At 40.4% G+C, this 27,804-nt stretch overlaps 2 protein-coding genes across 2 annotated transcripts; both read right to left on the bottom strand.

Annotated features, from left to right (window-relative positions):
* Positions 1–10,613: 10,613 nt before the first annotated feature.
* On the bottom strand, positions 10,614–15,762 carry LOC120563463. The gene is made up of 5 exons (XM_039807627.1): positions 15,699–15,762; positions 13,534–13,568; positions 13,209–13,258; positions 12,742–13,124; positions 10,614–11,292 (listed from the first exon to the last, which is right to left on the bottom strand). The coding sequence occupies exons 2-5, from the start codon at positions 13,557–13,559 to the stop codon at positions 11,149–11,151; spliced, it is 603 nt and encodes a 200-aa protein (XP_039663561.1). The 5' UTR covers positions 13,560–13,568; positions 15,699–15,762; the 3' UTR covers positions 10,614–11,148.
* An 8,204-nt stretch (positions 15,763–23,966) lies between these two features.
* On the bottom strand, positions 23,967–27,007 carry LOC120563446. Its single transcript, XM_039807612.1, has 5 exons — positions 26,878–27,007; positions 26,739–26,758; positions 26,335–26,443; positions 25,850–26,044; positions 23,967–25,362 (listed from the first exon to the last, which is right to left on the bottom strand). Exons 1-5 carry the CDS (start codon positions 26,878–26,880, stop codon positions 24,718–24,720), a joined length of 972 nt encoding a protein of 323 aa, XP_039663546.1. The 5' UTR covers positions 26,881–27,007; the 3' UTR covers positions 23,967–24,717.
* Positions 27,008–27,804: the final 797 nt, after the last annotated feature.

Genomic DNA, 27,804 nt, shown 5'->3' with positions numbered 1-27,804 from the left:
ATCCTGGACAGCCAGTTTTCAGGTTAGAACAAATAACTGATCTGGAAGTGGCTAACATTATTAAGTCTATGAAACCCTCAAAGGCCAAAGATGCGTATGGCCTTGATACACATTTTTTTTAAATACACAAAGACGTGCTGGTATGCCCGATAACTCATCTGATAAATTTATCAATTAAAATGGCAGTTGTTCCATCAGGATGGAAGGTGGCTATAGTCTCACCAATTTTTAAATCTGGAGACAAATCAAACATTTCAAATTATCGCCCCATCAGCATCCTCCCTGTTGTATCTAAGGTTGCAGAAAAGTGGATCGCAAAACTGCTGAATAAACACCTCTACAACGGCCATCCTCTTCTGCATCCCATGCAATTTGGGTTTCGCCAGCACCACTCCATAGAGACGGCAAACTGTGTCTTTATAGAAACAGTGAAATCCTTGCTTGATAAAACCACCTGTGTTGGTGCAGTCTTTTTGGATTTAAAGAAGGCGTTCGATACAGTAGATCATCAAGCCCTTCTGTCTAAACTAACTCACTTCAATTTTGCAGAAAATGCGCTACTTTGGTTTCAATCTTACTTGTCCAACAGAAGACAATCTGTGAGTGTTGGTGCCACTAACTCGTCTGACCTTGAATGTTCAGCAGGGGTTCCACAAGGCTCTATTTTGGGACCAGTATTGTTTTCTTTATATATAAATGATTTGCCAAATGTTTGTCAAACAGTTCACTTTCAAATGTATGCTGATGATGCGGTTATTTTTACACCTGCTAAAAGCACACAGGAAGCATCATCCACCTTTACATCAGCACTGGAGAATATACAGCATTGGTTGCTTAAATCCTCCCTGTTATTGAACAAAAAGAAAACTGTTGCTATGATTTTCACAAAAAAACCCATAAAACTGGAGCGGTCCAATGTGTTCCTGGGGGGAATAGAACTTGACATTGTTGAGGACTTCAAGTACCTCGGCGTCACACTGGACCCAACACTTTCATTTAAAAAACACATCAAACTTACAGCGAACAGAATCAAATTTAATTTACAAAACTTTAAACAAATCAGATCATCAATGACAATTACTTCTGCTAAAATGTTCCTACATTCAATGATATTTTCACACACAGATCACTGCATCACAACCTGGGGTCTCATTTATAAAACCCAACGCCCAAATTGGCGTATGCCGAAAAAAAGTCAGATTTATAAGTAGGGTTGGGTATCGTTTGTTTTTTTTTCGGTTCCGGTGCTAAATCGATACTTTTAAAACGGTGCCGGTTCCTAAACGGTGCCTGAATCGGTACTTTTCAATAAAGTTAAAAAAAGAAGAAGAAAAAAAATAAGGGTAGTAAACAACAGTCAGTGACTTGTTTATTGCTAAGGCCATGGTCAAAATTAAAGATTTAATAATAATGTAATAACTATAACAATAACAATAACTTATTTCACCAGTAAATTGCTGTTGAACCCCAGATGGGAAAAGGGTATTTTACAATTACTGTGAATGCACCACGAGGCTACCTGTTTTAAGTGAATCTGTGTAGTTTAATTCCGACAATGGCAGCTGCAAGTGAACGCACCGTCTGTGTTGTTTTATTCCGACAACGGCAGCTGCAAGTGAACGCACCGTCTGTGTTGTTTAATTCTGACCATATAAACATAGTACTACTAGTACTAGTAGTACTACTACTGTATATCTATGAATTGCGACAACGGCAGCTGCTGCGCTGCAGTGCAGACTGTTACATCCCGCTGTTGAAGTCCTCCACAGTGAAATACAGTCACACTTTACACTGTTTAACGTTAGCTGTCAGTATTTTACCGGTGTTTAATCCAGCTGCTAGCTAAAGGTAGGCTAACGTTACCTGCTGTCAGGTGCAGTGTAAAGTCGAGCACCGAAATGAGGTACCGAAACTTTCGTTCTTATTCGGTCTCGTTACTACCGCTTACGTCGGCACCGGTTCCCTATTGGCACCGAGTTTCGGTACCCAACCCTATTTATAAGCAATGTTCCCTTTATAAATCACAGATTGACTACAAGTGTGCGTACGTGGATCAACCTCTTATCCCGCCCTGTACACACCCATTTTTAACCATAAATAGTCAATGTAAAGCACCTCGTGAATGCTGATCAGTATGTTAATGACCCTGGCAGGTGTTCTTCGTTACACCGAAACATGCCGAATCATGACGAATGGCGGAGAAAACTCTCAGACGCTCGGGAATTGCTGCCAATTGAATTATAATTTCGGCCTGTTGTCGCACAGCGTATGGAAACCGGATCTATAGACTACCTTTATTAATAACCTCTTCCAAATCAGCAGGCAGTACGGCACTCGGGGACAGCTTCGATATACCAGACGTATATAATAAGATTTAACAGAACTATATATTATATCCAAACAAGCCTTAGTGATGAAGTTGAAGATTATATATAATATTTAAAATCACAGCATCAACTCGTATCCCTACCCCGAAATACAATTTGAAATCGAAATGTAATAGGCAAACACACTTTTCTTCATGCAGGGTTTGTTATAAACAGTATTACATTTTAGACCGATAACAAGGACATAGAGCGTAACGATTGCGCGAGAGCTTAACGGCTGTATTTCCAGACTTTGACATTTGATGATATATGCACAGTTTTAAAGATAGATATTTAGTTATTTACACTGTGTTGTGCAGTTATCTAATGGTAGGGTATTTGATGATATCCTGTATTCCATGCAGTCGGGCCATCTCCTCCTCCTGCTCTCCGTAGTGGACAATGTGATGGCGATTAAATATTAAGAATGAGTTTTTATTTAAGATTTGAGTTTGAGGTGTTTATGGAACAATTACAGTTGTGTTCAAAATTATTCAACCCCCCCAATGCTGTAAATGGTTTTAGGGAATTTAGTGTACATTTGTAATTGTATTCATAATGAAATCCTACAAGGACTTCTTAAAGAACCATATGCAACTAAAATGACATCAATTGGTTTTGTAATACAGTAGTAAATGTTTATTTTGTGAATTCTTCATTGACACAATTATTCAACCCCTTAAAGACTACCACTCTGAAGAACAGAGGTTCATTGAAGTGTTTTCAATCAGGTATTGAAAACACCTGTGGATGTCAGGGAGCAGCAATAAAGCCTAATAAGCACCAATTAGGCAGCTTTAAAATGACTGTGATACTCAGCTCCTTCTAGACATTTACTGCTGTGGTTACAAACATGGTGAAGTCAAGAGAATGGTCCAGGAAGACAAGAGAAGAGGTGATTACTCTTCACAGGAAGGGCAATGGCTATAAGAAGATTGCAAAGATGTTAAACATACCAAGAGACACCATAGGAAGCATCATTCACAAATTCAAGGCAAAGGGCACTGGTGAAACGCTACCTGGTCGTGGCAGAAAGAAGATGCTGACTTCGACTGCTGTGCGCTACCTGAAGCGTAGAGTGGAGAAAAGTCCCTGTGTGACTGCTGAGGAACTGAGAAAAGATTTGTCGGATGTAGGTACTGAAGTTTCTGCTCAGACAATACGGCGCACCCTGCGTAATGAAGGCCTCCATGCCAGAACTCCCAGGCGCACCCCCTTGCTGTCTCCAAAGAATAAGAAGAGTCGACTGCAGTATGCCAAAAGTCATGTGGACAAACCACAGAAGTTTTGGGATAGTGTTCTGTGGACTGATGAAACAAAATTAGAACTGTTTGGGCCTATGGATCAACGCTATGTTTGGAGGAGGAAGAACAAGGCCTATGAAGAAAAGAACACCTTGCCTACTATGAAGCATGGCGGGGGGTCAATCATGCTTTGGGGCTGTTTTGCTTCTGCAGGTACTGGGAAGCTTCAGCGTGTGCAAGGTACCATGAATTCTCTTCAGTACCAGGATATATTGGATGACAATGTGATGCAGTCCGTCACAAACCTGAGGCTTGGGAGACGTTGGACCTTTCAACAGGACAATGATCCCAAGCATACCTCCAAGTCCACTAGAGCATGGTTGCAGATTAAAGGCTGGTACATTTTGAAGTGGCCATCGCAGTCACCAGACTTAAATCCGATTGAGAACCTCTGGTGGGACTTAAAGAAAGCAGTTGCAGTGCGCAAGCCTAAGAATGTGACTGAACTGGAGGCTTTTGCCCATGATGAATGGGCGAAGATACCCGTAGATCGCTGCAAGACACTTGTGTCAAGCAATGCTTCACGTTTAAAAGCTGTTATAACTGTAAAAGGATGTTGTACTAAGTACTAAGATTGAATGTCACTTGGGGGTTGAATAAAACTGATAATAATGTGAGCACAGAAAAGACATTTGTGGTTATTTCATTATGAATGTTATGTTATATTTGTCTGACCTACACGTGCCTCTTTGATTTAATTGTAAGCAGGATGACTGAATGATCAAAATCAATGTCAAACCGGCCAAAACAATCAATTTCAGTGGGGGTTGAATCATTTTGAACACAACTGTATCACTCAGTACAAGCGCAAATAACACTTAATTTTTTAATTTAATGATTTGTGGGGCGGCTGAGGCTCAGTGGTAGAGCGGTTGCCTGCCAATCGGAAGGTTGGTGGTTTGATCCTTGGCCCTGCAGTCCCATGTCGAAGTGTCCTTGGGCAAGACACTGAACCCCGAGTTGCCCCCGATGCTGCGCATCGGAGTGTAAATGTGTGTGAATGAATATCTGATGAGCAGGTGGCACCTTGTACGGCAGCCTTGGCCACAGTGTATGAATGTGTGTGAATGGTGAATGGTTCCTGTACTATGTTAAAGCGCTTTGAGTAGTTGTTGAGACTGGAAAAGCGCTATATAAGAACAGTCCATTTACATTTAATCTTCATATGGTGTGAAGAAATGTGCGTGAGGCATTCTTTTTTAATACTTAAACATATTAAGAGTAGCCTAATCGTTATTCCCACATGTACTTTCTGCAGTCTGACTTCAGTTCACCACCTCACCATCTGCGTCGCCAATTCCAATTTTGTCTCCAAAATGTGCGTAAGTATGGTTCAGAATTTGCGTGGAGGACCGCACATTCTCCCGTCAAGTTTTTTTTTTATAAATCACAACCTTTGCGTTGGAAGTGGTGTACGCACGTTTTTCAGCCCCGTTTTGTGCGTACGCCACATTTATAAATAAGACCCCTGGTCACTTACTGGAAATACAATTTTAAAACCCATAGAAATATTACTCAAAAAATCTATAAAAATACTTCATCAAAAACCTCTGTCATTCCATCAATGTAATATTTTGGGAAAATACAATATGCTTAATTTTGAAAATTGTATTCATTTTAAAAATTGCTGTTTAATTTATAAAGTTTTTCATGGACTTGCTCCAGCTTCAATTTCGACATACATTAAACCAATTGTACCAGAGCCTCATTTAGAGGAGACATAGAGATCCCCCATAGAAGAACTAGTCTATTAGAGGAGACATGGAGATCCCCCATAGAAGAACTAGTCTATTAGAGGAGACATGGAGATCCCCCATAGAAGAACTAGTCTATTAGAGGAGACATGGAGATCCCCCATAGAAGAACTAGTCTATTAGAGGAGACATGGAGATCCCCCATAGAAGAACTAGTCTATTAGAGGAGGTCATTTCTGGAACAGCATCCCAACGAACATTAGACAATGTCCAACTTACTGCACATTTAAAAAGCACTTTAAACAACTTCTTAAAAGTTCCCAGTTATGTCATCATTTTGACTAATTGTACTGATGTAATGTAATCTGTCTGAATGTGTGCTAATGTTTGATATTGTATATTGTAATATTTTTCTGTTTTGCATTATCTTGTATGTTGTTGTTTACAGGTAAAAATTATCATTTATGCTATAACCTGGCTCATTTACAGTCTGTACAGAAATGTTAGATTGTTCATTAATGTGCACTGTCCCGAATAAATAAATAAATTAAAATATTCACTCGGTAAGAGAAAAAGAACGACATTTAGTGAATTAAATCAATTCTACATACTAAATCCTATCTAATACTGTCTCTCTCTCTCTCTCTTTCTCTCTCTCTCCCACCTTCTCGCTCTCTTTCTCTCTCTCTCTGTCTCTTTCTCTCTCTCTGTCTCTCTCTCTCTCTCTCTCTCTCCTTCTCTCACCTTCTCTCTCTCTCTCTCTCTCGCTCTCTCTCTCTGTCTCTCGCTCTTTCTCTCTCTCCCACCTTCTCTCTCTCTCTGTCTCTCGCTCTCTCTCTCTGTCTCTCGCTCTTTCTCTCTCTCCCACCTTCTCTCTCTCTCTCGCTCTCTCTCTCTCCGCGCAACGGGCTCCGCCTGATCTTCTAAGAACGGTGACGCTGTTATCAATCGAGTATTGATTGGTCGGTAGGTGGTGCTTTAACACCGGATGATCATTAATCTTTAACATAACCTGTTCCTGAGCAGGTTAGGCCGGCTACACACAGGCTGCGTGGCGTGAGCGTGGTGTTTCTGTTGCGTGGCGGCTGCATGGCGTTTTCTATATCTTTACACACCAGAAAGGGGTCTGACGCGGTGGTGCTGCTGCCGCAGCCGCCACGCTCACGTCTGTTAAGAAAATCTAAAGGACGTGTTCTTTTGATTTCTGAGGAGGAAGGAGAAGCTTGGGTCGAATTGAAAGATAGGCAAAAGGTTTAATAAACATGATGAAAACGACATGACAAAAACAATCAAATATAGAACATGAAACACTGCCAGCAGTGGACTGCAAACATGCTTTCCCTTGCGGGGCCACAGTTGCAGCCCTGAATTCACCTCTGTTTCTGCATTATATTCCTGTGTAATTGTGGGTGTTTCCTTGAATGAAAACTGTCCCAAGTTAAGGACCCCTGATTTCAGGTTTACTCCAGGTCATAGACTAAGGTCGTTTATCATGGTAGTGGCGATTCTATTCAAGTTTACAGAGATATGCATTTCCTTTGTTCTAATCCAGTCTGGCCCAGCAGGGAGTGGCTCCCCAAAAAGCAGACCTTTCCTGGGTGGACAATGAGTCTCCTCCAGTATGCTAAGTGACAGATATGACCTGATGATTCTTTAGAAGCTAGAGAAGGTGTGAGTCAGACAAATACTAATTAAGTTTGGTGTGATATTGATTCAGTGATTTTTTTCTAGCTACAGTGTTCATTTAACTAAAAGTATATTTTTTACCAGACATTACCAATGGTTTTAACTTTTTTTATATTCAACATGCCACACAGCCGACGTTGCCAGGTCGTTCAGTCTACTAGTGTGGTACAGATGTAACTCCTGCCTCCTTATGTAATTCTGTTTCCTGGTGTTCTAGCTTGTGTGGCTAATGTGATCTGTTTTTTCTTCTGTTGCAGTCTGGTTTGCTTGTTACGCGTCCTGTCCCTGGACACAACACTGTATATATATATTTTTTTTTCTTTATTAAATCACTTAAACGTATTTCCTGTAAATGGACTGTTTTTATATAGCGCTTTTCTAGTTTCTAGCTTTAACATAGTACAGGAACCATTCACCATTCACACACATTCATACACTGTGGCTGAGGCTGTCGTACAAGGTACCACCTGCTCATCAGATAAACACTCACACACACTTACACTCTGATGGAGCAGCATCAAGGGGGCAACTCGGGTTTCAGGGTCTGGCCCAAGGACACTTTGGCATGGAACTGCAGGGCCAGGGATCGAACCACCAACCTTCCGATTGGCAGGTGACCTCTCCACCACTTAGCCACAGCCGCCCCCCTGTGTCATGTCTGTTTTTGGGTCCAACCTCTAGTGCCGTTCGTAACATCTACTTTAGATTGACCTTGTTTGACTTCAGACATCACTATGTATTCTTAGTTTATTTATCTGAAGAGATTAGTTTCTTTTTATTTATTCAGTTGAAAACACTGGCGAGACTGCTACATGAATGTTTTTTAATAAATGATGAATTAGGTTTTGATCCTCAATGTCTTCTCCTGTGTTTGCTCTAGAGCCTCTTATGAGTCTGCCAGAGAGAATGAATCTGAATGAATCATTGAAGTTAGATTGAGTCTACAACCATCATCCTCCCACCTTGTGATCTGTCAGTGTTTATTACAGCCTCCCTTAACACAACACAACTTTGTTTTTACAGAAAAACACTTTTACCATATCAAAACCACAAAGGAATAATATCTTTGTTTTTAAAAAGCACTACATACCAGAATTAACAAATATTTTTATATTTTATATATATTTACATAAGCAGACTGATCTCATGTATGATTGGCCATTTGGCTTTAGGAACGTGGTGTGTATGTTTACATGAAGTCATGATGTTGAGTGACATACCAGAATTAACAAATATGTGTCTCACATGCATTTAGTGATATATCAGCATTATAACAATTAAAGAATGTGTTTCATGGTCTGCATTCACCAACACTGAAGATAACCTGTGGCTGATGCAGCTCCAGGTTATGTGGAGAACTAACCTGAGCTAAGGTTCTGTTGATTGGTACCAATCAATGATTTGATGAGTCAGAGTAGAAGTGAGAATAAAATGTTTTATTAATAGTTCATCTTGCAAACAGAAAGGTTTTTATAATGTGGAGGAGGAAACAATATAATAAATCTGGCCTGAATAATCTCTCTGAAACAAAAAGCTTTAACTGACTTAATGAACAAAAGAACCTTAAAACAACCTGGTGAATGTAGACCTGGGGCCTGTTTCACAAAACCAAGATAAGGCATTAAGCCGGGATTTCCTGGTTATCCTGGATGAATTTAGCCTTGACTCGGTTTCACGAAAGCAGAGGCACATAAATCACCATGGAGATTTATTCTGTGCAGTTAGCCTGGTCCTGACCAGGCTAACTGGCTAACTATTACCAGGCTAACTGGCTGTTAGCCTGGTAATTTCTTTTTTTATTCTTTAACAATAAGGATCATGTCTGTTCTGCTTCCATGTGCATTGTATTTGGCATTCTTAGCACACAATTTGTGTTGTCCAGTAAACTGGGACTATAATTTGGGAGGATTGTACAATTTTAAGAACATATCCTAACTGTACAATCCTCCCAAATTATAGACTTAGTTCACTGGACCAGTAACTATCTAGTGATGTAGGCTACTGTACATTCATGTAACAACAGGGAGAGGACACCTTAATGGTTTTTGAACTTATATTTTGCCTGGGGGGAAATAACTGATGAATATACTCTGTTCCATTCATGTTTACAGTGTGCATGGAATTTATCATTTTATTATCTTTATAGTTTCTAGATTTTTGAGTCCAATTTCTTCAGTGTCTTTATTTTCTGTCCATATATACCAGGGAGCAAGGCATATAATATGTAGAGAAGGAAACTCGTCCTCTATTAAAAATCGCGGATAATAGTGGACAGACTAAATGATAGTCTAAAAATATACATTTATGAACTACTGCTCTTAAATGAAACCATTCAATGTGTCAGTCATTTGCAAAAACGAACACCTGTACACTTTGCAATAAAAGCGAGTAGTGGAAGTTAATATGACTTAGGAAATTAATATTTTAGCCAATGAGAGAGAGGGAGGAACAGAGTGAAAGAGATATTTATGCTTCATATTCTAGCGTTATGGATCTTCATGGTAAATTTCCTGAGTAACATTATCTTCTGCTTACTTTTAAGGCAAAGAGTGCAATTGTTAATTTGTGCAAATGATTAGTAGCCTAATCCTTGAATGGAATGATTATGACGGTTTCCATTCAGAGCAGAGGTCAGTTAATGTATATATTTAGGCTGCTTACGCATTCAGTCGGTCCGTGATCGTCTGCTACGCTTTCTCTCGCTGTTTCATTACAGCAGCCGTGTTATTTTCTTTTTATTCAAATAATGTGTTTCACGTCAACATACTTCCACAAGAAGCTGCTGCTCACTCTGTATAAAGTATGTACAATGCGTATTCTCCATTTTGGCATCAGTAAATCTGTGATCGACCTCGCGGTCTTTTGAGGAAAGCCGTGGACGCGCATCTATCTGAATTAGTTCAACCTGGCTCAACCTAGTCTCTCATCCTCAGCCTGGCTTGGCCTTCGTGAAACGCACCAAGCCAGGATGCATATTGCATATGCAGATTATATATTCTGCTTTTGTGAAACAGGCCCCAGGAGTCTGCAGCCTTCAGCCCTCTCCACAGGCTCCCTGCAGCTTTCACAAAGACTTATGTCATTTATCAGGGATGCACCGAATCCAGGATTTGGCTTCTGATTCAGCCGAATATTGGACTTTTTGACGGGGTTGGGTTTCTGCCGAACCTTAGAATTTTTTCCCAGTGAACTGAACTCTACGCTTCCACTAGGTGCGCTACGCTGGTCACCGTAGTGACGGCGCCGTTGATCACGGGAAGGTGTTTACGTAGGTGGAGCGTTCAATGCAGCAGGCTGTGAGAAAGTGGACATGGAACTGGTGAGCAGAAAAAGTTGTTTGGCAGTACTTTCAGTGAAAAGAAGGCCATTCAAGTCCAGCTACATGTTCAATCTGTTCAATGCTGATTGGTCTGGTGGTGGCGAGGACCCTAAACTATACACAACATGGCCGCTGTTACAACATCTGGTCTGAAACATCTGAAAGAATACGAGTTGTACATGAAGGAATCTCCAGACAGCAGCCAGAATGCAGCAACTTCAGGTAGAGCAAAGGAAGGACAGTCCCTGTTTACTTCATTCATGTGTTTACTGGGTTCATGGACTGAGGATGGGAGGAGTCACCTTTAACATTAATTGTTGTTTAAGGCTTAAAGTTGGCTGTCTTGAGTGTCCTTAGACTAGCTATAGCTTCCAAATCCAAATAAAGAAGTCTCTTTACAGGACAGATGAATTTGCTTTCACCGCCAACGCTGCTGGGCTAGGGTTGTTGCTGATTGATCTGCAGAGAGAATCTACCTTCATGTTTTGCGGCTCCAGACTGATTTCTTTTAGTTTTTGGGGCATATTGGGCCTTTATTTGACAGGAAAGCTGAAGACAATAAAGATCAGCGAGAGAGGGGGGGATGACATGCAGTAAAGACAGGACGGACTGAGCCTTTTAAACATGGAGCGCTCACTAACCAGCCACATTTCTTTTAAATTGTTTTGGGCCAGAAGTGGCTGTGTGGATAGTTAAGATACAGACCAAAGATTAAATGTACAGGGTACCTGAACCTCACACCTTTTTATTCTCCTCCTAACACATAGTGAAACAACAGCTCAGACTGCACCTGGGGCAGCACCTTTGGTTGATTTGAGTTTCTCCAGAAGTTTGAACTTTTTTGAATCCACCAGTTTACGATGCTCTTTGTCCAGCTTCTTCCCCACTTCACTGTTCCTCACTTTGTCCCAGTCCTCCTTCGTCTACACACCAAAGAAAATATCAGAAAATCAGGTGATGAATCATCAGAGTCAACAAGTACAAAGCTCTGCTTGTTTCCAGCAGCTTAACAGACCATTCTTTAATCACTTTTGAATTCTTACTACCCGACTACACAAACTTAGATAAAAGCTTCTACACTAGATGCCTATCTGACAGTGTTATAGCTCAATTTAAGGAAGTTATTCCAACAGCATTTAATTCAATACATATGCTTCCTCCAGGCAATATTGTTAGGAAACACTCATTTAACTTTGAGATGTCAGATGACACCCAATTATACCTAGCAATCAAGCCAGACAAAACCAGTCAGTTAGCTAAACTTTAAGCACGCATCAAAGATATAAAATCCTGGATGACCTATAATTTTCTGATGCTAAACTCAGACAAAACTGAGGTTATCGTGCTGGGCCCGTAAACACCTCAGAACTTCATTATCTAAAGATATAGCTACTCTGGATGGTATTGCCCTGGCCTCCAGCACTACTGTCAGAAATTTAGGAGTTATTTTTGATCAGGATATATCCTTTAACGCCCATCTAAAACAATACTCAAGAACAGCCTTTTTTCACCTGGTTCCTAGAGTCTCTCAAAGTAGGATGCGAGCCAGAGTATTTAGTTATCAGGCTCCTCTCCTGTGGAACCAACTCCCAGTCTGGGTTCGGGAGGCAGACACCATCACAACATTTAAGAATAAACTTAAGACTCTCCTCTTTGATAAAGCTTATAGTTACGGAGTGAGGAGTTGCAGCGTCCACCTAGACCAGCGGGGGAGGGTGTATAGCTACAGATATGGCAACCCATTCTCTCCTCTGCTTCTCTTCATAGTCGACAGATTCAACTATCAACCCTTATAGAGCTGGCTCAGATTTGCCTTGCACCAGCTCTTAGTTATGCTGTTTTAGACTGCCAGGGACTTCCTTTGACACACTGATCTCCTTTCTATTCCATCTTTGTACATCCATGTCCCAGAAATGCTTGTTACTAACCTAGCTCTGGGGAGCTTATTCCCCAGAGTCCTTATCTTTTCTTGGAGTCCTTGGAGTCCAGAGTCCTTAGTTTTCCTTGGATTAGGGTGGCACCTTGGTCCTGCTCGATGCTCTGCTACATCCTATAACGCCCTGAACTACTACAACTTTTATTTCTAGTCATAGATCCATTATCTTTGTGACTATTATTGCCACTGCTCATCACACCCCCATCAGACACCGCCTACCAAGAGCCTGGGTCTGGCCCAGGTTTCTCCCTAAAAGAGAGTTTTTCCTCGCCACTGTTGCACTAAATGCTCTTGGGGGAATTACTGGAATTGTTGGGTCTTTGTGAATTATAGAGTGTGGTCTAGACCTACTCTATCTGTAAAGTGTCTTGAGAGAACTCTTGTTATGATTTGATACTGTTAATAAAATTGAAATTGAATTGCCTCAACTTCTCACCATATGTTTGAAGGGCTCTCCTTTGTAGTAGCTCTGTGATGAAGGATACATCAGTCCCTTCTCACCGAGCTCCTTCAGGTTCTCAGCCACCATGTGCAGCTCCTCTTCCTCTCCATCGAAGGCATACACCTTTCTGTCCTCACAGGTCATCAGGACCAGCTGATCACATGGGCACGACGTCCCCTCCACTACTCCTACAACCTTCATGGTTACTATCTCAGGAAGGTAGAATTTCCCCCACCCATTCAACTTGCCATCATTCCCTTTGTACATGGTGTCTTCCAGGCCTCCGATCTTCAACCTGGCTCCAGCTGGATTCTTTAAGGTGAAAGTCTTCTTATTCTTGGACACAAAGTCTGAAACCCATTTCAGGTAATCTGGATCTGCAACCCATGGCGGACAAGAGGAATTATGATGGAACATGTAAAACACTAACCATAGATAGTTTTATAACATGTGTAGTCTACCTTTTACTTTGGTGCTTTCCTTAAGCAGATCCAACAGCTGACCAGCTGACCTGAAAGGTAGAAAAGTGATATAAAAACAAAAGTGAGTTTACAAAAACAGAGAGCATTTTTCGGGGATGTTATGTCAAACTGAACTAATAAAATCAATTAGAAAACTAGCTAAAAACAGACTACACATAAATAAATGGATAAAGAAGATGTTTAAATAAAGTCAATGAGTCCCAGCATGTAACACTTTATAATAATTAAGTATAACTTCATACACCTGTCAGTCATTCATTAATCATTTTAACTTCCCTGAACAGAACAGAAAACTGGTTCTTACTGGATGGCCACTCGACTTGTCGCCATTCTGGGTCTCTGTAGAAAACAAAATGTGTTCATCGTTAAAAGTAGTGGTGGAAAAATACTTCAAACATTTACTCCAGTACTGATATATGAAAAAATAAATAAATACATATATATATACATATATATACATGTATATATATATATATACACACACACACACACACACACACACACACACACACACACACACACATATATATATATATATATACACATATATATACATATACACATATACACACACACATACATATATACATACATATATACATACACACACATATGCCAAAAGTTTGGACACACCTTCTCATTCAATGCGTTTTTTTTAATTTATTTTCATGACTATTTACATTGTAGATTCTCACTGAAGGCATCAAAACTATGAATGAACACATATGGAATTATGTACTTAACAAAAAAGTGTGAAATAACTGAAAACATGTCTTATATTTTAGATTCTTCAAAGTAGCCACCCTTTGCTTTTTATTAATAAGGGAACAAATTCCACTAATTAACTCTGACAAAGCACGTTTTCAGTTATTTCACACTTTTTTGTTAAGTACATAATTCCATATGTGTTCATTCATAGTTGTGATGCCTTCAGTGAGAATCTACAATGTAAATAGTCATGAAAATAAAGAAACACATTGAATGAGAAGGTGTGTCTAAACTTTTGGCCTATACTGTATATACTGTATATAGTACCAAAAGAAAGCGACCCATTTAAATCTGACAGATGCAATTACATAGAAATAAAACTAAATAAATATATTTTTATATATCCTGCACACAAAATATTTGCACAAATAAATAATTAGTCCATATATTATGGAAGAGAATTAGGGACACACACAGGCGCACACACAGACACACAGGCAAAGACACACACAGATACAGACACACACACACACACACACACACACACACACACACACAGACACACACACAGGGACGTGCACAGAGATTTTGGGCGGCAGGGGCTCAAAGAAAAAAAAGCCTAATAGTTAATGAATAATGATTTATTTTGAAATTTAAACAAAATATTAAATGTATTAACACAACTCTGACTACCTTACCAATTATTATATTTCCCTTACGCAGTTGTTTAAGAGATTTAACAAATACTCAATAAAATAATCAGTTGACACAGAGACTTGTTAGTATTCACCAGTTAATCACAAACTGAAAAGGAAATTCTGGTTTCTATTCTACTAGGATTACATTTGTTATCTGTGTGTGTGTGTGTGTGTATGTATATATATATATATATATATATATATATATATATATATATGTATATATATATATATATATATATGTGTGTGTGTGTGTCTGCTACTAGGATCAGAACTCACAGACATCTTTTTAACCCTCCTGTTGTCCTCTGGTCAAATTTGACCCGTTTTCAAAAGGTTTCTAGATAAGAAATTTGGGTTTCTTTCAACCAAATTGTCAAAAAAAAAAAATAACGTGGATGATTCCATACAATGCTCTTCACAAGTAAAAAACATGATCAGTTCACTACTTGCATTAATTCTGGGTGTTTTATTCAATTTGATGCATTTGAAAAAAAAGAATTGCTAAAGGAATGTTGAAAAAAGTGACAAAAACGTGGAAAAAAATTATAACAATGTCTGAAAATACGACAAAAGTGTCGAAAAATATGACTAAAAAGTTTTAATTTTAAATTTTGACCTAGAAAAACAAAAAGTTGCTTGTTGGTCGGGGGACAGGCAACACAAGGGTTAACAGAAGATTTGTTAAATGATCGCCTTAAATTCAGATTTTTTGTTTTCACAACTATAATAAAAGGTAAGTAGGTCTATACTATATATATCAGAATTTAGTCCCTCGCGGCAGCTCTTTGTTGGATTGCTTACAGCTGCAACACTAATAAATGTGGCTTCACAACAAAGAATCAGCAGAAACATCTTTGTTCTTTTCATTTCAAATCAAATGTTTAAGAAAGTTAAATTCTAAACAATGTTCAGTAAGTTATGTAAAAGGCACAAAAACAGAACAGCAGTTCTTTTCAATAATGTTCCTACATTGTTTTAACAGCGATAGTTAAGACTGAAACTAATCCATTGAAAGGGTGAGAGAACTCCTCATCAGACCAGCTGGAATAAGATGTGTTACCTGAGCTGAAGAGTAGACTGAAGGCTTCACCGTCCTCACAGAGATATGACAACGCTCCCTCTCTGTGCTGCCTTTAAGTGCTCTTCAGATGTTGCAGCATTTCCCATCAGCCATCAGTTCAGGGGAAAACTGTGGAAATATTCCCATCTGCTGGTAGAAAGCATCTCCTACAGGGAGAATAAAGTCTATCTGCTGGTAGAAAGTATCTCCTACAGGGAGAATAAAGTCTATCTGCTGGTAGAAAGTATCTCCTACAGGGAGAATAAAGTCTATCTGCTGGTAGAAAACATCTCCTACAGGGAGAATAAAGTCTATCTGCTGGTAGAAAGCATCTCCTACAGGGAGAATAAAGTCTATCTGCTGGTAGAAAGCATCTCCTACAGGAGAGGAATAAAGTCTATCTGCTGGTAGAAAGCATCTCCTACAGGGAAAAAAAAGTCTATCTGCTGGTAGAAAGCATCTCCTACAGGAGAATAAAAGTATCTGTTGGTAGAAAGTAACTCCCTACAGGGGAATAAAGTCTATCTGCTGGTAGAAAGCATCTCCTACAGGGAGAATAAAGTCTATCTGCTGGTAGAAAACATCTCCTACAGGGAGAATAAAGTCTATCTGCTGGTAGAAAACATCTCCTACAGGGAGAATAAAGTCTATCTGCTGGTAGAAAGCATCTCCTACAGGGAGAATAAAGTCTATCTGCTGGTAGAAAGTATCTCCTACAGGGAGAATAAAGTCTATCTGCTGGTAGAAAGCATCTCCTACATGGAGAATAAAGTCTATCTGCTGGTAGAAAGGCAAGGCAAGGCAAGGCAGCTTTATTTGTATAGCACATTTCAGCAACAGGGCAATTCAAAGTGCTGTATAAGAAATTAAAGTTAATAAAATTGATTATTTAAAGAAAAGCAACATCAAAAAGATAGGTCTTTAGCTTAGATTTAAAAGAACTGAGAGTTGCAGCGGACCTACAGTTTTCTGGGAGTTTGTTCCAAATATGTGGAGCAATAAAACTGAACGCTGCTTCCCCCTGTTTAGTTCTGACTCTGGGGACAACAAGTAGACCTGTCCCAGACCACCTGAGAGGTCTGGGTGGGTCTTAGTGTAGTAGACCTGTCCCAGACCACCTGAGATTTCTGGGTGGGTCATAGTGTAGTAGACCTGTCCCAGACCACCTGAGATTTCTGGGTAGGTCATAATGTAGTAGACCTGTCCCAGACCACCTGAAAGTATAAAATAATGTAGCAGCAGATCAGAAATGTATTTTGGCCCTAAACCGTTTAGTGATTTATAAACAAGTAAAAGTATTTTGAAATCAATTCTTTGAGGCACTGGAAGCCAGTGTAAAGACTTCAGAACTGGAGTGATGTGATCCACTTTCCTGGTTTTAGTGAGGACTCGAGCAGCAGCGTTCTGAATCAGCTGCAGCTGTCTGATTGATTTTTTAGGGAGACCTGTAAAGACTCCGTTACAGTAGTCAAGTCTACTGAAGATAAAAGCATGGACAAGTTTTTCCAGATCCTGCTGAGACATAAGTCCTTTAACCCTTGATATATTTTTAAGGTGATAATAGGCTGATTTTTTAATTATGTTAATGTGGCTTTTAAAATTCAGGTCTGAGTCCATGACTACACCAAGATTTCTGGCTTTGTCTGTTGTTTTTAACATTGTCGTTTGAAGCTGAGCGCTGACTTTCAATTGTTCCTCTTTTGCTCCAAAAACGACCACCTCCGTTTTTTCTTCATTTAATTTAAGAAAGTTCTGGCACATCCAATCATTAATTTGTTCAATGCACTTATTTAATTGTTGTATTGGGCTATAGTTCCCTGGCGATAAGGTTATATCAATTTGTGTGTCATCTGCATAGCTATGGTAACTTATTTTGTTGTTTTCCATAATCTGAGCCAGTGGAAGCATGTAGATGTTGAACAGAAGAGGCCCCAGAACTGAGCCTTGGGGAACTCCGCACGCCATATTTGTATGGTCAGATGCATAATTACCTATAGACACAAAGTAGTCCCTATTCTTTAAATAGGATTCAAACCACTTTAGTACTGAGCCAGAAAGACCAACCCAGTTTTCCAATCGGTCAAGCAATATGTCATGGTCTACTGTATCAAATGCAGCACTGAGATCAAGTAATACCAAGACTGAAATTTTGCCACTATCTGTGTTTAAGTGGATGTCATTAAAGACTTTAACAAGAGCCGTCTCAGTGCTGTGGTGTGGTTGAAAACCTGACTGGAAGGCATCAAAACTGTTGTTTAGCAATAAGAAAAGGTTGAGTTGTTGACAAAACACTTTTTCTATGATTTTACTTAAAAATGGAAGGTTTGATATTGGCCTATAGGTGCTCAATAGTGTCGCTGTCTAGATTGTTCTTTTTAGGAGTGGCTTGATGACTGCAGTTTTCTGGGCCTGTGGAAAGATACCTGAGAGCAGAGATGTGTTTACAATCTGTAGAAGATCTGAAGCCAAACAATGGAAACATTTTTGAAAACACCCGTTGGTAGAATATCAAGGCAACAGGAGGAGGTTTTCAGATGTTGTATAATGTCCTCCAGGTTTTTAAGGTTGATCGTATGAAATTGTGTCATGTTGGAATTTGTTTTGCGTGCACACTGTAACAACACATATCCTGTACTTGATATGGAGGCACTGACTGTTTGTCTAATTTTCTGAATTTTGTCTGTGAAAAAAGAGGCAAAGTCATTGCAAGCCTTGGTAGACAACAGTTCAGATGCTATTGGTACTGGAGGGTTGGTTAATCTATCGACAGTAGCAAACAAAGCACGTGAATTATTATTGTTTCCGGAGATAATGTCAGAGAAAAAGGACCGCCTTGCATTTCTTAGTTCCAGATTATAAATGCGAAGTCTCTCTTTATAAGTGTTATAGTGGACCTGGAGATTAGATTTTCGCCAAGTGCGTTCAGCTTTTCGACACTCTTTTTTCTGTTCTCACACCTATAAAATTTCTCCATGGAGATCTTTTCTTACCAGAGACAGCTTTGACATTAGTGGGAGCAATAGCATCAATAACAGTTGTAATTTTACAGTTGAAATTATCTACCAGCTCAGTGACTGAGGCCCCAGTGAGGGCGTGTATAGAGGAGAAAAGCTGAATGAATGATTCACTGGTGTTTTCAGTGATATACCGTTTTCTCGATTAACTTTGTTTGAACACTTTTGGGCACCGAGATAGTGCCGTAAAGAAAAACACAGGAATGATCAGAGAGACCCATCATTCACCACAACCTTGGGAATGTTCAGACCCTTGGAGATAATCAAGTCCAGAGTGTGTCCCTTATTGTGCGTGGGCTGTGTCACATGCTGAGTCAGTCCATAGCTCTCAAAAACACAACACAGTTCTTTGGTCCCTCGGTCCTGGGGGTTGTCAACATGAATGTTAAAATCACCAGCAATAATTACACGGTCAAAGTCAATACGCGAACAGTGGAGCGCGGAAGTTCGGTTTAAAAAGTCCCCAGCCGCGCGATTTTACGTGCCTGAAAAATTCGTGATAGCTTTGTGGGCGGTAAGCTTCGGAAGGAGTCCGGCCGGTTAGCGACCAAAGCGAAGCGCTTCCGCGCAGAGCCGGAAATTAGTCGCGTCTTCGAACAGCCGCTGCTCCAAATCTCCCTTCTTTAAAGCCCTACCGGTAAAACCAAAGCGGTGAAGTTTAATTCCCGCATCGCCAGCGCCAACTCAGGCTTCGCTAAAACAGCGCGCAGTGCCCCAAGAATAAAGCTGAAGTGGTTAAACCGGTTGAATGCGCTTGATTTCCGCCAAAGAATCCTGAACGCTTTGCGGTGTTTTGCTGGAAAGCTGGTTTTTTGACCCATTGCGTTTGATCGGTAGTCAGATGCTAACAAAGCTCGAAAAGCCGCAGTTTATCTCCCGCCATTCGGTGCTGTTCTTAACGCGTCAGCGGTGTTCGAAGGGTCTGGGTCGTTTTGTGCTCCAAAGTTTGCCCTCCCGGCAGTCGCTGAAGTGCTGCGTGGCGGCGCAGCTTCCGGAACCGCCCTCAGACAAGTTTGCCGTTTGTTTTTGCATTTACGAAGCGAACCTTTTGTCGGGGCTTGGGTAGTAGCGAAGTTAGCCGCCGCTGAAAGTGCTCCCATGCCGGTTTTATGGGGCGTAAAGGTTTGCTCGGTTCCAGCATCTTCGTTCGTTTCACCGGTACGCGGGAATCAACATGTATGTGGTGCTAGAGGTGAGGCTTTAATGACCCTGCGATAAACCAAAAAGCCAGTCGGCGCTGTTCCAAAATCGAGAGTTTGCCGGATAGCGTTAGAGTTCCCTTCGGTTCCGCTGTCGGTGCCTCGGCCTGCTCTGTTCCTTAGCCAGTTCCTGGCTCTCGGTGCCCGAGTCCTGACCGCGCTCCGGCCAGCGGGTTTTGTAAATCGAAAGTAGAGGCAACGCTTTGTCCGGTTTCGTAGCGAAGTAGCGATCCGTTCCGAAAAGATACGTTCAAAGCCGCAGCGGAAACGCAGCGCAGCCTGCTCCGCCTAACCCATGGCTGGCCGTTGCCATCGAAGTCACCGTTCAGCCCGTCAAGTTCCCTGCAGTTCTCCTGATCGGCGAGCAGTTTCACCGAGGGCAAAGTCGACACCTTTGCATTAGCTTTATCGCAAAAGCCAGCAGACCGGTAAAGTTTTTCCGCCATCAGCGGTTCTGACTTCCAGCTTAAAATGTTCGAGCTTTTGGTTCCTATGCAGCAATGCCTTTCATGTCGGAAAGCTGCCATGGATATCGGGATTCTTTTGAAGCCAGGTCGCATGTTCGGCGTACTGGGAAAACAGGTAGTATTTTTGGTGTTTTTGCTTATCCTTTAGCAGCAGTACGGCCCGGCTGTCCGAAGCTTCAGTCCCGTTAAGCTTTCTCCCCTGCAATCCTTTTGGTTTTTGAATGTCCTCAAAGTCCCTTATCTTCGGCCAAAGATTTGAGCAGAATGGGTCCAGGTGCCCGCACCGGTAAGTCCCGCAGCAGGAGCAACTCCTTGAACTCTTCACCGGAGGTATTTTGCCGTTGATTTTCTTGTAGCCGTTCACGCCAAAGTCCCAGCAGCGTGAAGCCGAAGAGGTGCCGTGCCCGGATAATGCAAGCCAGCTCTGCCGACCATGCAGCAAACCTCGAAAGTTCTTTTGCCCTGCTGTTCCGGTCTCCCGGTGGTGCCCGATTTCTGGTGCCTGCACCAAAGGGCCTGTGAAGTGATTTCGCCTGCTGAATTTTATTATCCGTTCCACAGCCCTCCTGTTTCTTTGTGGTCTTGCTGGTGCTAGTTAGCCGTGTGTTAGCATGCTTTTGTCCATTGTTTTGGGTTACTGGTAAAGTGGTGTCATTTCCACATGATCCGTTCACTTCCATATTTACTTCTAACCGGTAAATTTTGGTTTCCAGAACTGCAATCTTCTGAAGGAGTTTGTAGTAGTCCTCTATGGAGAAGGGTGGCATCTTGCTGCTAATTAGCTTTAGCTACAGTCATTTTAGGACAGGCTTGAGCTATTGGTAGGCCACGCTCACGCAGAAGAATTTTCAAATATGACAATAGCCTACTATGTCTACAAAAAATTTATAGTCCAGTGATTTATAAGTATCTAAGAGCCGCTGCTCATAGTTTCTCTCAGAGGAAAAGCAAGATTATCAGCAGAAATATGCAAGCAGAAGCAGGAGCGAGCAATAGAGCGTCTGCACTGTAAGAAGCAGGAAGTATGCCTAGGAGCATTTTACTAATGCTCTGTTAAACGCTGCCGTATATAACGCTCCAATATTTGTAAATCATGTCATCATGATGATTGAGATACCAGTTGCATTCATTAACATATTGTTCTCATGCATGAGATACTATTACAGTAATTGTTGTACATTCCTGAAAGTACTACATGTAATTAAAGGGGTGATAGAATGATTATATAGGGTATTTTACACTGTTCCTTAAGGTCCCCTAATGGGGTATGTAAAATTGCCTGAATGCTATTTTATTAGGCCCTTAACTACCCTGTGAATATGGCTCTGTTTGGAACAAGAGCTTTTCTTCCAAATATGGTATGCTCGTGAATATTCAAAATGAGCTACGCGCTGATTGGTTTGAGCAAACTACATAGAAACACATGGGAGACTCTCATATTTCAGACACTGCAAAGTTATACATTGTTTATCGGGCTATTTCGTTATTAAATTCACTTCTGATACTTTTTTAAACAAGAAATAAACTATATAAAGCTCAAATATGGGCTATTTTACAAAAATTGATGGCTAATTGCAAATTTGGTAAGACTGTGTGTCGGAGTTCAGCGGCCGGTGCTGCCTCCCCGCCCAGCCTGCCTTCCTTCACAGACCCCGGCGTGCTATGAGTGCTTAGAGCTCCGTCACGGCAGCCCACAGCAGGGACTACAAACACCGCTGCCCTGACAGAGCTCCAGGGCCTTCAACTCCCCTCTTCCTGCTAGCTAAATGGCCCGTTGTGTGAGAGTGAGAGCGGTCAACGAGCTTGTTACACCAGCAATCTGTTACCTCATGTTACACACGTCACGCCACTTATACAAAATCTAACTAAAGATCTTATAAAGCTAACAACAGTGTCCGATTTCAAGTTAATGAATATTTGTGAAGACAAGTGTTTCGTTAGCTGTGACTGTCCCTTCAATCCTAGCTATGTGTAGCTGCAAGCCACGGATAGTTAGTTTCCTTTTCGCCTTAATTCAAGTATATTTACAGTTTGAATTTCGTCATGCCACTTACACAACATCTAACTATATGTCTTATAAACCTAATAACGGTGTCCGATTTCAAGTTAATATTTGTGAAGACTAACTAGGCGTTTCGTTAGCTGCGGCTGTCCCTTCAATCCTAGCTACAAATCACGGATAGTTAGCTTCATTTTTGGTCGTAATTCGAGTACATTTATAGTTTGAATTTCGTCACGCCACTTACACAACATCTAACTAAATGTCTTATAAAGCTAACAACGGTGTCCGATTTCAAGTTAATGAATATTTGTGAATTCCAGAGGAATTCTAAGAGGAGGCTAGCGTAGCTCCATTGATAGAGCTACATCCAGCCGCAGGCGCTATGCAATGAGACTTCGCGGGACAAGCGCGTTTATTTCCCCAAACGTTTGTTTAAATAACTCAACACATTATAATTACACACATTAAAAGAGTAACTGGAACCTGTGGTAACAGATTGCTGGTGTAACAAGCTCGCTGACCGCGCCCTCACTCACACATACCGGCATTTAGCTAGCAGGAAGAGGGGGAGCGCGCGTCAGAGCTGCCGTTTAGTGGTCCATTAGCGGTGTTACCGGTGACTCTCGGTGCGGGTATGGCTGCCAGCGTCGGACCGAGCTCACAGCAGGGCGGCGGGGGGGGGGGGGCTTATTTCCGACCGACAGTCGGACAAAATTTGCAATTAGCCATCAAGTTTTGTAAAGCGGCCCATATTTGAGCTTTACATAGTTGATTTGTCACATAAAAAAGTTTCAGAAGTGAATTTTGTAATGGAATAGCAGAGATCTCCGTGACCTAGCTAGATTCAGAAGACTACCTGATCTCAGGTCAGTTGTGTAGCCTATGTAAATGTTGGGGCGTAACCGTTCTCTTAAGGTTCTGGATTTTGGTAGGTTGAAGTCAACTTCCAGCTTTGTTGGGATTTGCCCGTTTTCAGCGGCAATTTCAAAATATGAGATTTTCATAGTAAAGGGGTGTCAGTGGGACTTTGAGCTTCTATGTATGTCCTATTTACCCACCGAACTGTCGTTATTCAACTATGACAGGGTAAAATCGGTTTTGCATTCTATCACCCCTTTAATGAATGCAGTTTGAAGAATAAATGTGTGTTGAGTCAGCAGCGATGACATTAAACTCCTCTCAGCAACACTGGCATTCTTTTGCAGGTTTCTACACAACTGATTGCTGTAAAACACTTCATTAGAAAATGTATGTGTGTGTGTTTCTGTGTCTGTATATCTGTGTATGTGTGTGTGTGTGTGTATGTCTGTCTGTGTCTCTGTGTTTCTTGATGTTAAGATATTAAACAGTGCATTACAACCCAGTTGTTATGTTCCAGGTCTCTATAAGTGGAGTTAAAGGTTAGTTTCTATGACTGATGGGAACAACTATCTCTGAAATTGCTCCAGTGTTCAATTCAACTTTATTTATAATGTCAAATCCCAACAGGAATTATTTTGTAAGAAATAAATAGGTTTGTACACAGAGGCAAAGAATCAGTTCTTAAGAGGAGGTCAGGAGATCAAATCAAAACTAATTATGAACCAGAGTTTTCATCACCATCATTTTATTGTAAACAACATGATATATTTATGGTTTATATATTCTGCATGCTTTACTCAAACAGTTGACACATTTGATTTGATGTGAAGGGACTCTAATAAGACTTGAACCATGAAGATAAAACTGAGAACAGCCAGAATCAGAGAGAAGAACATCAGCTTCAGATAGGACACACACAGAGACACATGAAAGGATTATTATTAATATCATCATCTTGTTAGTCAGAGTTCAGTAGGAAGTGATGTGTTGGTGACACATTTGGTTTACTATGTTTTCCATGAATGCATTCATATCTTTATTGTTATGGTAGTAAGTAGCTGGAGCATTAGCAGGATATATTAACAGCTGGGATCACATGACCTCCACATTCAGTAACCAGTTCTACACTGAGCTCTGCTTTATGATCAAGAATCATCTTCACTGTGTAATAAAGGACCGTATGAAGTTTACTCATCAATATTTCATATTCAATCTACGGGTGACAAAAACATAAGCGAAAAGCAGAAGATCCATGTCATGTTCTTCTCTACAAAGCAAATCAACATCAGATGATATATTGTCTCTACAAGCATTTTATTAAATTCTAGTTTTTGTTAAAGAAGGAAAAGAAAATCCCAATACTCCTATCGAATCACAATAAATGAAAATCACACTCCTGTATCGGGAAAGAATGAAATCAGGACTAAAGAACATCATCCCTGCCCTGATTCAGTCTTTCTATTTTTAAGATCTGGCTTACTGTGGGGTGTAGAAACCACCTTCTCCACCTGTCCATTTATTAAATGCCTTAAAGGAGCGCACCAAAGATCTAACCGTATCATTGACGGTTCTTTCAGCCCTCGCTCTGTCACCACCAGGTGGTGGTAGTACTTTTCTTCTAACTGCTTTATCACCTTGAAACAAGTTGCTCAGACTTTCAGCTTCGGCACAGTTGCCATAGGGGTTTACCCTTCCTGTATGTCCTGTCAAACCAAACAACTCATGACATGATTTACAAGGAGGCTTAACTTCTCCGTTATAAAGATCAAACGTTTCGCACCGGACATGCTGCTCTGGAACTTGGATGGTTCCATCGAAATATGTCTTTCTGGCAAATCCCTCAGTACCTCTCTCTGGATAGAAGGTCATCACTGCGTCAGCTACATAACTATCCCACTTCCTGAGACAGGAAGCACCAATCAGGACTTTCTTGCGTCTAGCAGCATTAGCGGACATGGAGACTCCGTAGTACCTGACTGAACCTGGGCTTCTACTCTGAGAGACACAGATGGTTCTGGAGACCAGAGGCTTTTCATTAACACTCCCCTTCAGTGTACCGATGAACTGTTGCAGCTCCTGTATGATTTCTTCTTTGTTGTCTTGTCCAGTCAGGTGGACCACCTGCAAGAAATCCCAAATATGATTAATCTGCTGATACATCCAATCGTTCACCGAGTCATGCTTTGTGTCTGTTAATGTACAGTCGGGCTGCTCGATCAGAGAAACAATCATAATCACGGTTATTTTAGTCACTATAAAAATCAGGATTATCTAACAGGATTCCTTAGCAAATGTTGCATTTATTGAAGATAATAAACAGTGAAAGCTGTTAAATAAATCAACAGTGAAAACACCTACATATGAGACATTTTCCTTCATACTTTTACTGTTTGAACGTAATGTTTAAAATAATCTTTTTCCTTGAATAATCTTTTTTTGTGATCGTTAGGAGATGGATTTAAAATCACGATTAAAGTTTTATTACTAGCAGAGCTCTACTGAGAGATAAATAACAATCAGTTATATTTGGAGATGTTTAGGTGAAGCAGCAACGCTTTACAACTTTACAAAGAAGAATTGTCTTATCTTTGAGAAACTATCCTCTTACCATGTCGAGGAAACATGAAAATGGACCCCGCCTGGGTACTGGAATGCTCCTGGGTTCCTTAGAGGAATAGAGGTCAAAAGGCCGAGGGTATTTGTTCTTAAAGTGACTTATCACTTCAACATCATCACTCAGAATCTGTTTTGGGGTAAATGGCGGCTTGTTGATCTTTCCCAAAAAGAAGATGCTGTGAAGAACCTGTGAAGTCAAAACACATTCAGAGAGATATATCATTGTGTGTGTAACCGAGCAACACATTCTCATGAACTGGTTCCTACGATGAAAAGTTATGCACACCAATTCCTACGATATCCTACGAAATTAGGAGGGTCACGTGACGCCAGCTAAAGTTTAGTTGACAAGGAAGCAGACATCATGAGAACAGGCTGAACTGAGAAGCTTTATGGATCCTAAATACACTGACAGGGTCATGCATTATGTTCACAAACACATTTCAATAGTTTATAAAAAGTCTCCATCAGACATACCTCATCCACTAACCAGCTAGTATTTCTTGTACTCATCAACTCCATGTCATTGATCATCGTGTGAGCATTATATCTGAAAGACTCTGCCTGTTGCAGCAATTCTTCTTGTCTAAAATAATAAACATATAAAATGGAGAATTAAAAGCAGAATGCAGCGATAACATGGTTCAGTAAATCAAACATACAATAGATCCATATATCTACATACATACATGTTAATTACTACATTCAAACACTACTTTAAGTTTTAGATTATATCAGTCTCTCCCATTTCATTTTCTCTACATTGTGTCTTTACCTTTCATAAGTTTCTCTTGAAGAGAATCCTCCATAATAATTTGTTTGTTGATTTATATACATTTTGTCAATAATTACAATAACATGTTTCTATGTTTTTCACTCACCTCTGCAGTTCAGGATCAGCCTGATGCATCAGAAATAAAAGGTACATTACAACACGACAACATAAATGAATTTAGTCATGTAGAATTGAATCATAATGCTGTAAAATATTCAAACATTCATGTCAAAGCAGCTACTCACCATTGTTAGTTATGAATGAAATGAAAGAACTGAAGCTGTCCTCTCTGATATTTCAAATGGCCGCGCCTTAAATCTTGAGTTCTGGTTGTGTGGAGACTCCACGCTGAGTTTCTTTGGAGCTACGTAAGGGACCTGAACTTTATACTGGGGGGTTGGTGGGTGTGTCTGTCTAATTAAGAGAATGGGAGGGTCGGTGTGTGTGTGTGTGTGTGTGTCTTCTTCCTTAAACTCCTGCCAAGAACAGTCTTATAATTCTCTAAAAAACTCTAATTCTCTTTGCACAACAACTGTTTTTTATCAAACTAGTATCCCGTCTTTACTTGCTGTATTTCTTGATGTTAAAATATGAAACCTTACAACACGGTTGTTATGTTTCAGGTCTTTATAAGTGGAGTTGAAGGTTTTGATCAGTTCTGAGGAAGTAAAACCCATCAAAGATCAACAGTGTTCTTGGCAGGAAAAATAACTTAAAACACTTGACTTTCTGCATTCTGGTGAATTTATGGTAGACATTTCTTAATTTATGTAAAGCTAAACCCAAGTGACAGTTATAAATACAAAAACATATATATATATATATATATATATATATATATATATATATATATATAATCCAGTTTAAATATGTATTCTGCTGTAGATGTTATCTCCTCTGAGCCAACATGATTGCCCCTTCCTCCTCTTTCTGTCTTTTCTTTGTTGAAATTACCTCTTCAAATGGTTTGGGGTGTTGTTTTGGCATTTTGTAATTATTTCACCCAGTTTTGAGGCTTTTTTCACCAATTTATCGTGAAAATGTCTTCATTTATAAACCCTCTTGGTTCTTGTTGTTAGGGGGAGTATTCTATTTATGTGTCTGTGTGTGTGTGTGTGTGTGTGTGTGTGTGTGTGTGTGTGTGTGTGTGTGTGTGTGTGTGTGTGTGTGTG

This window comes from Perca fluviatilis, chromosome 8, assembly GCF_010015445.1.
Source record: "Perca fluviatilis chromosome 8, GENO_Pfluv_1.0, whole genome shotgun sequence".
Lineage (NCBI taxonomy): Eukaryota > Metazoa > Chordata > Actinopteri > Perciformes > Percidae > Perca > Perca fluviatilis.
Note: the sequence above shows the minus strand (reverse complement) of the source record. Positions and strands in the feature narration are given on the sequence as shown.